General features: G+C 36.8%; 1 protein-coding gene across 5 annotated transcripts in view; it reads right to left on the bottom strand.

Moving 5' to 3' along the window:
• Window positions 1–12,355, bottom strand: part of thoc2 (THO complex 2) — a 131,424-nt gene that overhangs the window by 47,479 nt on the left and 71,590 nt on the right. For all 5 annotated transcript variants that reach the window (XR_012339790.1, XR_012339791.1, XM_073821222.1 and 2 more), the window contains exons 20-21: window positions 11,480–11,597; window positions 6,056–6,235 (exon numbers count right to left, since the gene is read on the bottom strand). Coding sequence is in view for 3 of the 5 variants with exons in the window: in XM_073821222.1 (XP_073677323.1) it covers window positions 6,056–6,235; window positions 11,480–11,597 (298 nt within the window). In the remaining 2 variants the exon portion in view is untranslated. The remainder of the gene's footprint in view (window positions 1–6,055; window positions 6,236–11,479; window positions 11,598–12,355) is intronic.

The following is a 12,355-nucleotide window of genomic DNA, read 5'->3' as shown; positions in this document are numbered from 1 at the left end:
TAGGCTATAATGTCTACTAGAACGTTAAAAATGTTCGTGTTCGGTAATTGACCTTCGGCCCAGTTTGTAATTTTGTTCGGCTCTGGCTAAGAATTTTCATTTTGGGGCATCCCTAGTTAAAACCCATTTAATTTCATTTTCTGAAGAAAACATCAGTAGTTCTTGCCCATGTTAATCTGCCACAATGCCAGGAAGCTGCTATGTGTTTAAAACAGCTACTTATGGGACTATGATATTCTGATCTTAGGTTGTCTGCTAGTTGAGAAATCTGATCACCTTTTTTCAGCCTTTTTATTCATGTCCATAGCACAACCCACGCAAGACAAGTTAAGTTTAATATTTGTGGTCCGGAGATTGTTCAAATCACTAATCCGAAGTCTGAGCAATAACAGTGATGCTTGGCCAAGCTAAAATCACTAGGATATATTAAGTGCCAAAGGACATATTAAACATGCAAAATAAGGCAAATTTATACAAATTATTAAGTTGTTCTAATATTTTTCAGAGTGCTTATGCATAAATCATGCAATCATGTTGAATGCATATTTAGTCTGTGAGATGAGTCAATCAATCTCTGTGGTGCATCAGAGGCGGTGATAGCCGGGCACAGGAGCCCCACACATTTCTGCTGATTGTAATGAGCGGAGCACAACTTCCTGCAAAGTGAGTTTCAAAAAAAGGAGCCAAAATTAATAATTAAAAGCTTCCCCACTGATGTCAGGAAAAAGCGCGTTTCTCATTCACACCATGAGCAATTACTTAGACAATTTGGCATCGCGAGAGGGAATTATTTGCTAAAGGCTCTAATTTGAGACATTGAGAGAAAAAAGATGAAAAAAAAATAAAAGCAAAAAGGATCGACCGGCGGCATCATTTCGCGGTCCCACACAGAATGGAGCTGATGATGTTAGTTTTTAGCACCATCTGCTGTGAATTGCGACATGTCTAGAGAACACGGGGGGAGAGAGGAAACAGTCAATTGGATTACCCAGTGAGTAATTGAGCTACGCAGCTGCTGAACATGAAAAGCAAACTGCCAGTGTATGTGGGTGGATGAAAATCACAGAAGTTCTGTACAACTCCCTACGTGAGTCTTCCCATGGCTGACACGGGCCACTGTCGCTTCCAAACTGACACACCAGCAACTGTGAAAACTTTCTAAACCTCAATCATTCAGTTGGGTGTGCTTTGAGAAACAGCACTTTTTCAATTGCTTCGTTTCACCCAAAAAGAGAGATTTAGCAGAGTGCTCACGCAGCTCTTTTCCCTGCAGTGAGATCATACACTGATTAGTGTAAAAAATGTAGTTTAGAGAACTCGTTGCCAAAACTCTGGAATAGTCTACCTGTTAATATTAGAACTGCTACCACGGTACCTGAGTTTAAGGGAAAGCTAAAAACATATCTTTTCTCTCTGGCATTTCAGTAATCTCACAGGTGTATTTAGTGATCTTAAAGGGATGGCTCGGAGTAGAATTGACTTCATTGCTATGCACTCCGAAGCCCATCTAAATACCCCATCCGAAGTTATTTTTACCTTAGTCGAACATTTATGGAGATATTAGAGTTTTTCGAATTGCTTGTTACAGGAGTGAATGGTACATGTGATGTATCTCGTAAATTGCACCACTAAACGTGCAAGTAATCTTACCAAACTTGTACAGTAGTGTAAATAGGTTATGTACTCACAAAACGCTGCATCAGAACATTTGTAAGTCCACCATGAGTGTTTTAAAAACACGTTTTACCCGAGAACTACTAGTCTCAGAAACTACAAGTCGACGTCACTTCCCTGGTTTGAAAAAAGCACGTAAAAGTCCTCCTACTACATCTGTGTGCATGTCAACTTGTAGGAGGACTTTTACGTGCTTTTTTCAAACCAGGGAAGTGACGTCGACGTGTCGCCATTTGTAGTTTTTGAGACTAGTAGGGATCGGCTAAAACGTGTTTTTAAAACACTCATGGTGGACTTACAAATGTTCCGATGCAGCGTTTTGTGAGTACATAACCTATTTACACTACTGTACAAGTTTGGTAAGATTACTTTACGAGATACATCACATGTACCATTCACTCCTGTAACAAGCAATTCGAAAAACTCTCCCTCTCCCTAATATCTCCCTCAATGTTTGACTAAGGTAAAAAAAAAAAACTTCGGATGGGGTATTTACATGGGCTTCGGAGCGCATAGCAATGAAGTCAATTCTACTCCGAACCGTCCCTTTAAGTGTGTAACTTATGTTAGAATTTGCTTTTATTAATGTATGTCATTTTTATTGTATTACCGACTGATACTTTGTTCAGCACCTTGGTCAACAATTGTTGTTTTAATGGTGCTATATAAATAAAGCTGACATTGACATTGACATTATTAACATGCATTTTAATATGGATGCAAATTTTTTCAGAAATATCACGATTTTATCACGATTCTGTGTCATGTTGGTTTTATTATTTTCAAGTTATCTGAGCAGCACAGCTAAATTTTTTTTTGTATTTTAAAACCAAAGCCTTAAATGGTAACAAAATATAAAATAGAAAGAATGGCAGGTTTTACGCAAAATTGAGCGTAGATAAAAATCTTTTTCATTTTTTTAATCCTTGTCATCCAAAAATAAGAACTAAGATAGGCTACATGTTACAAATCCACATAATATACAAATAAAACAAACTTTAATTTTCAGGTACAGTAGGTGTATTTATCAGTAGCTTTCAAGCAATTGAATTAAATATAAAAATAAAACACTATATACATAAATTATACATCGACTCTTATTAAGGCAACTGTATTAAAGTTCTTCAGTCAAGAGCAGTGAGTGATTGCCTACCATCACCCAAAAATAACAATTCTGTCATCATTTTCTCACTCTCAATTTTTTTAAAGCATAAAACATGTTGAACACAACTTTTTTGTGAAGATGTGGGTAATCAAACAGTTGCAGGGTCCCCAGTATTTTTCCCCCCACTATTAAAGTGAGTGGGGAACAGCTACTGTACTGTTATCCACATTCTTCAAAATGTATTCCTTTGTGTTTAGCTCAAGAAAAACATTGATATAGGTTCGGGACAACATGTGAGCGAGTAATTTTTTTGGTGAACTGTGCATTTAATGAAAATCGGCAGCATGTTTAGTTATGTTGCTTTAAGAGCTGGGCGCATACGTTTTTTCTCTCAACTTTTGACATAACCAACTGTGTTTATATGTAATCCTTGTGTGTTTTTGACAGTATTAGCCAATCAGACGTGAAAGACAGCTTAGTCCAGTAATCAGGCGCTGTTTGATAGGCTTTTAGCGCACGCTCTTCAGGTTTACGTGCTCATGAAGCACATGCCAGAATAGTGCGTGGACGAAATAACTTTATTTAACCTGCAAGGCTTTAAAGCACATGCAAATAATGTTCCTTTGTGATTGCGAATAAGTGCAGTGTCCGGTGAGTGAATGTATGTCGTGTTGTACAGTATATTGAGACAGAGACAGGCTGTAGCACGATACAACGACATTTTCAAAAGCAGATCGTGGAGACATTTTAATCGTCCACTAAAAAAAAAAATCGACATTTATTAGAAACGTATTAGCTGTTAGATTAGATTTATTAGCGGTTTAGAAAACATGGTCTTTTACTGCATGACCATATTTTAGATCCCTTGATCCTAAACTTAACTACCTTACTAACTATGAATAAGCTACAAATTTAGAATGAGGCAAAGGTTGTTAAATGTTAATACTTTGTTAACAGCGAGAATAAGACTTGTGTGGTATCCTCTCACTTTTCTGAAGCCATAACAGATTTTTGTAAAGACAAGTTGAAAATTTAAGTCCATACTGACAGATTTTTTTTCCTTTAACCTCAGCTTCCCAAACTGTATTTAATGTTGGAAGCCTGTTTCTGCCACAGAATACAAATATTATAATATATAATATATATTATAAATGATATAATGTGTGTGTGAATCTCCATGTTTCCCAGGCCTGCCCTCGGCAAATCACAGCACCGTCAAAGCATAGTCAAAACAAATTCATGATTTATTATCAATTTAATATTGAATGCTGAATTCAGAAATCATTTTGGTGCATCAGCCAGGCAATAATATAAAGTAATAATAAGTAAATAAATTAATAAAAAAAAATGAGCTTGGCAGCCGGCTAAAACGGTTGCTAAATCACCAGAATTTCTTCCAATGATCTTGATGGCCATTTCAGGCATTGAAACCTGCCTAATTCTGAGGACGAAAAGGTCTTGATCACAAAATATATTTAGTGAAATTAGCTACAGGGTTTCGGCATGAGTTTTAAGCTCAAATGTAAGACTTTAAGACCTTTTCAAGACCTGCACAAATGAAATTAATACTATAATATTCACAAAACAAAACAAAAAAAATATTTTTTTTTTCATTTCAGCCCTTAAAACCTTTTTCAAAAGAATGATTGTATTAATCGAAACAATTATTATTATAAATTATTATATTAATTAAATAACATCATTTCCCCTAAATGTGATACTGACAAAAAAAAAAAATCTTAACATCAATAATGATAAGACAATATTTTGCTGAGTGTGTTATTGCGCTGCTATCTTAAGGACTACTGTGGACAGCTGACTCATGCATTTTTTTTAATTCTTTATATTTAGCAGTGATAGAAAGTAATCTTTTCCAATACATTTTATAGACATGTTTACCTTTATAAAGCCATTTTTTTCCCAAAAGTGTGCATCATCCAGAGTCAACTTTTTACATTTGGGCTGTTACCAAGCAAATGAAATCAGTATCAACAAAATTCATTGTTGCAATGCAGAGGAAACACAGAAGCTGCATATGAAGTGACATTTAGATGCATTTACACACCTCCTAATGTGGCTCCGAGAGACATGAAATGCTTTAAACTGCAGTTACAAACACAAACAATACCTTGATATTTCAAACATAAAATGTTGAAAACTGATGTTTGAAATTATTTACAAAATTAAAAGACACCTAAAATGTGAAATTAAAATCACCAGTCCCCAAATTTAAGACCTCTTGAAATTACGAGTACGACTTAAGACTTACGGCCTTAAATTTGATGCAACTAAATTTAAGACTTTCGAAAACTTTTTAAGAACCTGCGGAAACCCTGAGCCATTTTGCGCATTAAAAGGAATATGAAATGGAATGTACCAAAAAGTCTTGAACAAAAATACGCATTTTGCAGAACAGACAGATCCTTTTCGTCCATGAAATTAGGTGCCTGTTAAAAGATGGTAAAGTATGAAGGATTCAAAAAGGTAAAAAAAAAAAAAACCCTGCAAGATATGAACTTAAAATTACAAGATACAAATTCATAAGGATCGAAATGCACAGAAATGCATCTCTGTTGCCCACAAAAAAGCTATTAGTATGACTTGGACTATAGTAGATGAGAAATAATAAAGTACTTTACTGGTGTCTATCATAAGTTTTTTGTCCTTTCAGAAGCTTCACAGCCCCTGGACACTATGCTTTTGTTGTACATAAAAGAGCAGTGTGAACATTCAAGTAAATTACGTATGCTCGACAAAGGAAAAAAAAAAATCATGCCCATTTGGCTAAATGAAACTTTTCACCATCCCTTTAAAAGTTTGCTGACTTAGACAGGCTTTCAAAAGCCTCTGATGTCAAAAAGACACAGATGAAGGGTTATGCCATGCTGAAGAACGTCTCCTAGTCATTAACATCATTAGCACATTTTCTCATGTAAAAGGCGGATCTTTCCTAATTGGCAGCCTTTACCTCATTAAAATGGCCAATTTTATATGCCGTTTCTTCCGGAACGTTCCCTCCAGGAGCCCTAAAGTCTGACTGTCTATCTATATCACGGCACCATTTTAACTAGTCTGAAAAGTAAACAAGCATCAAACTCTAAGTAAGCAGTTTTTAAGAAACGTATTATGGGTTCCACGGCATGAGTTTCCGCTGCTTGTCATGTTTAATTAGCAGTTATACTCTTTTTAGAAAGTACAGTGATTGGGAGTGGAGGACTGCATTAATCTGAGTCCTCATGATGTTGAGACCAAGAGCCTCTCGTTAGTTGAACATACTTGATCGTAAAGCTTTCCCACGAGCTTAAGATGCTTCTCTCCCCCCTCAGAGAAGACCACACCGTTCCTCTGCTGAGCCATCAGGAGACACAGCGGTAACGCCAGCTCATGGTCCAGAAGAGCATCCTTCAGACGCTGTGACGACTTCTTAGTGTTCCTGATTTGTCCAAAGTAGCCACCCTACACACAAACAATTAGAAACATGTTAATCAACCCATTATCATAGAGTTACTATGCACAAGACTTAACGTAGGTGCCATAATCAAGTCAAAAGTCATGAGCAGGTGAATAGGGAAGTCAGCAGTTTGTGCTTCAGTAAGTGAAGTAACTCCAGAGTTGACTCATTATGAACTACTGTCCCATGTGGTCTCACTTTAATTGCCTCCGTGTTTTCAAAGAAGCATTGTTAAGGCAAACACTATCTGCGATGCATAAACTTGGTACATGTTTGACCTCACGTCTTACTCTAGCTATATCTCATTACAGGAGCCTCGACTTCAGCATTACAAAACGACCTACGTTTCAGAAGAGATCAATTATCTCCCTAAAATATCCTGTTAAAATTTCACCCAGAAATTAAACTTGTGTCATCTTTTACGCCCCCACCCTAATTTCAAACCTGTGTGACTTGTGGAAAACAAAAGATGCTATTTTAAACAATGTTGCTAGCCAAACAGCTTTTGATAATGATTAAATAGAAGTCATAAAACTTTGGAACAATACGAGGGCGAGTTAACGATGTGAGAATTTTCATTTTCAGGAAGCATCAAATTAATATTCAGGATCTACTGCTAAAATTGAAACTAAATAATAAAAAAACAATAAAATTTCCACTCAAATGTTGAAACATTAAACTAAATATATACATTTAAATAAATAAAAATAAATAATTTAACTAAATAAGAACTGAAACTATAATATATATATATATATATATATATATATATATATATATAGAGAGAGAGAGAGAGAGAGAGAGAGAGAGAGAGAGAGAGAGAAAATAAATAAATGTTTTAATAATCAACACTATATATAAAAAAAGGCGTTTTTACAAACATTTTTCAAATTCCACATTTTTTCATTTTTCCACTCAAATGTCAAAACTACTGTTTATACAACGTGGTGTTTCTGTAATTGTCTGAACTGTCTAAAGCATGTGAATGAGGCACGTTGATTGGCTGTTGCTAAGCATCTAGCTGTAACATTCTAACACCACATTGTCTCACGCTGTACATGCTAGACGCCTACTGTGGTCCTGCTCTATGAATAAAGTGTGCCAGTGCTCTAGATACAGTGACCCCCAGTATCTGGCCACTCTTACAAATGGAAGAAAGTAATTGCCTTAAAGGGTTAGTTCACTTTCAGAACAAAAATGTACAGATAATGTACCCACCCCCTTGTCATCCAACATGTTCATGTCTTTCTTTCTTCAGTCGTAATGAAAACATTTCAGGATTTCTCTCCATGTAGTGGATGTTTATGGTGCCCCTGAGTTTGAACTTTCAAAATGCAGTTTAAATGCAGCTTTAAAGGGCTCTAAATGATCCCAGCCAAAAAAAAAGTGGGTCTTATCTAGCGAAACGATCGGTTATTTTCAGAACAAATTGACAATTTATATACTTTTTAACCTCAAATGCTCGTCTTGTCTCGTTCTTTGAAGCTGCATTTAAACTGCATTTTGAAAGTTCAAACTCAGGGGCACCATAAACATCCACTACATGGAGAGAAATCCTGAAATGTTTTCCTCAAAAAAAAAAAAAATAAATAAAATAAAATTCTTTATGACTGAAGGAAGAAAGACATGAACATCTTGGATGACAAGGGGGTGAGTACATTATCTGTACATTTTTGTTCTGGAAGTGAACTAATCCTTTAAAGCAGGGGTCTCCAAACTAAGGAATGCGCCCCACATTTGGACCGGCCGTCTGAACAAAGCCAGAGACATATTTTGAAAATGTAATTTTAAATATATGTTTGACTTATATCATGTTGCTATTTGATAATAAAGGTTGGCTTTCAAACTAAAATTTCCCTTAGTTATTAACATAGCCTAATTATTTGTTAAATTCACCAACAGAATGGTACATTCAACATAATATGTCTCCGCGATCAAACAGGTGATGCGCGAGCCAGCTAGAAAATTTAGAGCGATGGCAAAATGACTCAATAGCATTTGAGGTGAAACTAGCACTGCTTGTGGGACAGGTGCAAAAGCAAGACTTCACTCATCTCCCAGTTACCCAAAGTTTTTTAGCTGAGAAACCATTGGCCCCATTCCCAGTTGAAAAGTCTGTGGAAGTGCTGAAAATGGTGATGGCATTATTTGACGTGTGATTCAATAAACAGTGGACCAATCTCATCAGACTCATCTGAAAAGAGGACTTTGGACCACTGGGCAACAGTCCATTTCTTCTTCTCCTTAGCCCAGGTATGATGTTGTCTGTGGTTCAGAAGTGGCTTAACAAGAGGAATACAACAACTGTAGCCAAATTCCTTGACACGTCTGTGTGTGGTGGCTCTTGATGCCTTGACCCCAGCCTCAGTCCATTCCTTGTGAATTCCACCCAAACTCTTGAATCGATTTGCTTGACAAGCCTCTCAAGGCTGTGGTTCTCTCGGTTGGTTGTGCATCTTTTTCTTCCACACTTTTTCCTTCCACTCAACTTTGTTAACATGCTTGGATACAGCACTCTGTGAACAGCCAGCTTCTTTGGCAATGAATGTTTGTGGCTTACCCTCCTTGTGAAGGGTGTCAATGATTGTCTTCTGGACAACTGTCAGATCAGCAGTCTTCACTATGATTGTGTAGCCTAGTGAACCAAACTGAGAAACCATTTTGACAGCTCAGGAAACCTTTGCAGGTCTTTTGAGTTGATTAGCTGATTGGCATGTCACCATATTTTAATTAGTTGAGATATTGAATTGGTGGGTTTTTGTTAAATGTGAGCCAAATCATCACAATTGAAAGAGCCAGAGACTTAAACTACTTCACTGTGTGTGCATTCAATTTATTTAATACACAAGTTTCACAATTTGAGTTGAATTACTGAAATAAATGAACTTTTCCATGGCATTCTAATTTACTGAGATGCACCTGTATATCTTTTGAAAAGAAATTATCATTTGTCTGTGTGGTGCATAAAAATAATAATAAACTATTCTAGCATTAAAATGTATAATAAATACAGGTAAAATCATAATCAAATAATAATAATACTAGTAGTCAGTCCGGCCCATGGAATTTTCTTTTATAAACTGACCTGGCCCCCCCATTAAAGAAAAGAAAATTATGTGGCCCGCTCAGAAAAAAGTTTGGGGACCTCTGCTTTAAAGTATTAAACCAAGTGGCATTTTAAAAATACATAGACAAGCACACTTCTAGTATTCGACACCTAAAACATTGCTGCATAACCTAATCTATTGCAATCCCATTTATACATTCATAAACAGGGCTTACAGTGCCTTGCAAAAGTATTCATACGCCTTTGTTTTATTATTTTTACATTTCGTTGTTGCTGTCTCATGTTAAACTGCTTTAAATGACTTTTTTCCACATCAATCTACACTCCATACACCATATTGACAGAATTGTCACAACTTCATAAATTCATTAAAAAAAACTGAAATAAGTACATTGCATATTAACTCAGTGCTCAGCTGAAGCACCTTCACAGCCTCAAACCTTTTTGGATATGATGCAACAAGCTGTGCACGTTAACATTTGGCAATTATCTGCCATTCCTCGCCTCACCTCTTCACCTCCCGAGCTCTGTCAGGTTGGATGAGGGCAGACGTATATTTTAAGGTTTCTCCAGAAATATCCGATTTGAGTTCAGCCTTAGGCTGTGGCTGGACAACTCAAGGACATTCACAGAGTTGTCTCTAAGCCACTATTGCTGTGTGCTTAGAGTCATTGTCCTGTTGGAAGGTGAATGCTCTAGACTGGGTTTCCATTAAATCTCGATATTTCGGCGCACTGAACTTTACTTCTACTCTGACGAGTCCTTCAGTCTTTGCCACTTAAAAACAGCCCCACAGCATGAGGCTGCTACCAGCACTCTTTACTTTTGGGATGGTGCTCTGCAGGTGATAAGAAGTGCCTGGTTTCCTTCAAACATGATGCTTGGAATTGAGGTTCATCACTTGTTTCTCACAGTCTGAGGGTCCTTTAGATGCTTTTTGGCAAATTCCAAGTGTGTTTTGATGCGTTTACACTGAGGAGAGGTGTTTCAAACTTTCTCCATTAAGGGTAAATGGAGACTACATGCTTCTACAAACCTTCAATGCAACAGATTTTTTTCCCACAAACTCTTCCCTAGATGTGTGGGTTGGTGCAGTCATGTTTCTGAGCTCTACACACAGTTTATTGAAACCAGGGATTGTTTTTTGGTCTGATATGCATCTGTTAGACCTTTCATTAAGATGTGTGTGCCTTTCCAAATCATACCAATTCAATTGAATTTGCCATCTCTCTAAGTGTAGTAAGAACTAAAATAGGGCTGTGCAATTAGTTTCGATTTTGATGTTGGCGTCAAACGATTATGAAAATACAATAATCAATACAATTATTGCTCCCGATTGCGCCCTCTTTTGTGCACCTTCGCTCCTCTATAAAAGCCCAATTTTACATGAATAACAAGTAAAATCATGTAACATGACTTGCATAAAATAGAATGTGCTTGATTTATTAATGTTTATGTGATGTGTTTTTAAAAGCACAAAAGAGAATTTGCACTGTTCTGTGTATGCGCTCAGAGACGGAGCAGAACACGGACAAGTAAAGTGAACGTTTAGCTTAAGATGCGTACCTAAACGGTCAAATACATGCAAATGTGTGTCAAAATTCAGCGTTTGGTGATTATTTGTGTAAACCATCAGTTATGTCTAAAAAAAAAATGTAAACAGTTGAGAATGAAAATACGTGTGCAACAGTATATTGGATCCGTGCAGCTCTTAAAGCGGCCACAAGTAATATTCCTTCTGCCGTCTCTGTGCTTAATGTTAATCAAAAAACAAGACAAAATGACTTATTTTTGTAGTGGAGGGACTTTTGTAGTTTTTATAAGGAATAAAGCATGTTTAATTCTTACAGTGAAAACTATGCAGGTTTATTTTACATCTTTTTTTATTGTATTGCTATCTTTAAATTAATCAATCATGTAAAGTTCCGGACCCACTCATAATCGTGTTAAATAATCGTGATTACAATACTGACCAAAATAATCACGATTATGATTTTTGCCATAATCGAGCAGCCCTAATCTACAAGCAATATGAATGCTCCTGAGCTAAATTTCAACTGTCCCAGATAAGGGTATGAATACTTATGCAATTGAATCATTTAAGTTTTTATTTTTTATAAATTTGCCAAGATGTTAAAAGCCGTTTGTTAAACGACGACTATTTCTGAAAGGCGTGGTGTACCTCCGCTTTGAGCTGTTCTCCGCCTGTCATGGCCTCCAGCTGCTCCACAGTCATTTCATCTGTGATCTCAATTCCTGCCATCTTCTGCACCACCTCCTTCAAGATCAGTAGGTCAAAACTGGCAAAACATAAAACGCATGAATGATTAAAGAGCTCGATAAAACCAAAGCTGCTCTTTGGGAGTTCTGCATGCTTAGTGACACTGGATAAAGGAAATGAAATAGAGCCGTGATTCCTTGATGTTAGAAAAATCCTCAAATATGGACGGTAAAGCACGACAGTATTAGCATAGACTTTTTCATTTTTGAGTCACAAGCCACCAGTTGTGAATCACATTTTCAGCCAAAATTAGGACTACTTTGCTATGCTAATTGCAAACTAGAACAATTTACCTGCACTGCCACATTTTAATTTAACATCTCAGTTTGATTGTTTTTACATTCAGAGAAAAATCAGCTACTTAATGAGAAATCACCCCCCACTGGAATCATCACTGTCAGTCAAATCCATTATCTAACATGCATACAACCCATGAAGCCCATTCACATGCACTGTATGAAAGCTCAGTCCAGATCTCAGAGTAAGTGCTAGTCAATTCTCCCGTCTGTCAGCGAGGGCTTTAACTGCCTGCCTACACACGTCTCTCTGGAGTGTTGAAGGATAACCCACACCTTATTATCGCTGGTGCTTACACATATGCAGAACAGCCTCACACACAGCTGTGCAGAGAAATATACTGCCCTCTCAAATGAGCACTGGGATTAACCTCTCTAGTTCAGAGAAATATATTGTTTTAATTGTTAACTGCTGCAGAGTAAATATATTGGCTGTTTGGACTAGAGCGAACCAGTGTTGCAACACAGCACATTTCAACAC

Source organism: Garra rufa, chromosome 16 (genome assembly GCF_049309525.1).
Source record: "Garra rufa chromosome 16, GarRuf1.0, whole genome shotgun sequence".
Classification (NCBI taxonomy): domain Eukaryota; kingdom Metazoa; phylum Chordata; class Actinopteri; order Cypriniformes; family Cyprinidae; genus Garra; species Garra rufa.
Note: the sequence above shows the minus strand (reverse complement) of the source record. Positions and strands in the feature narration are given on the sequence as shown.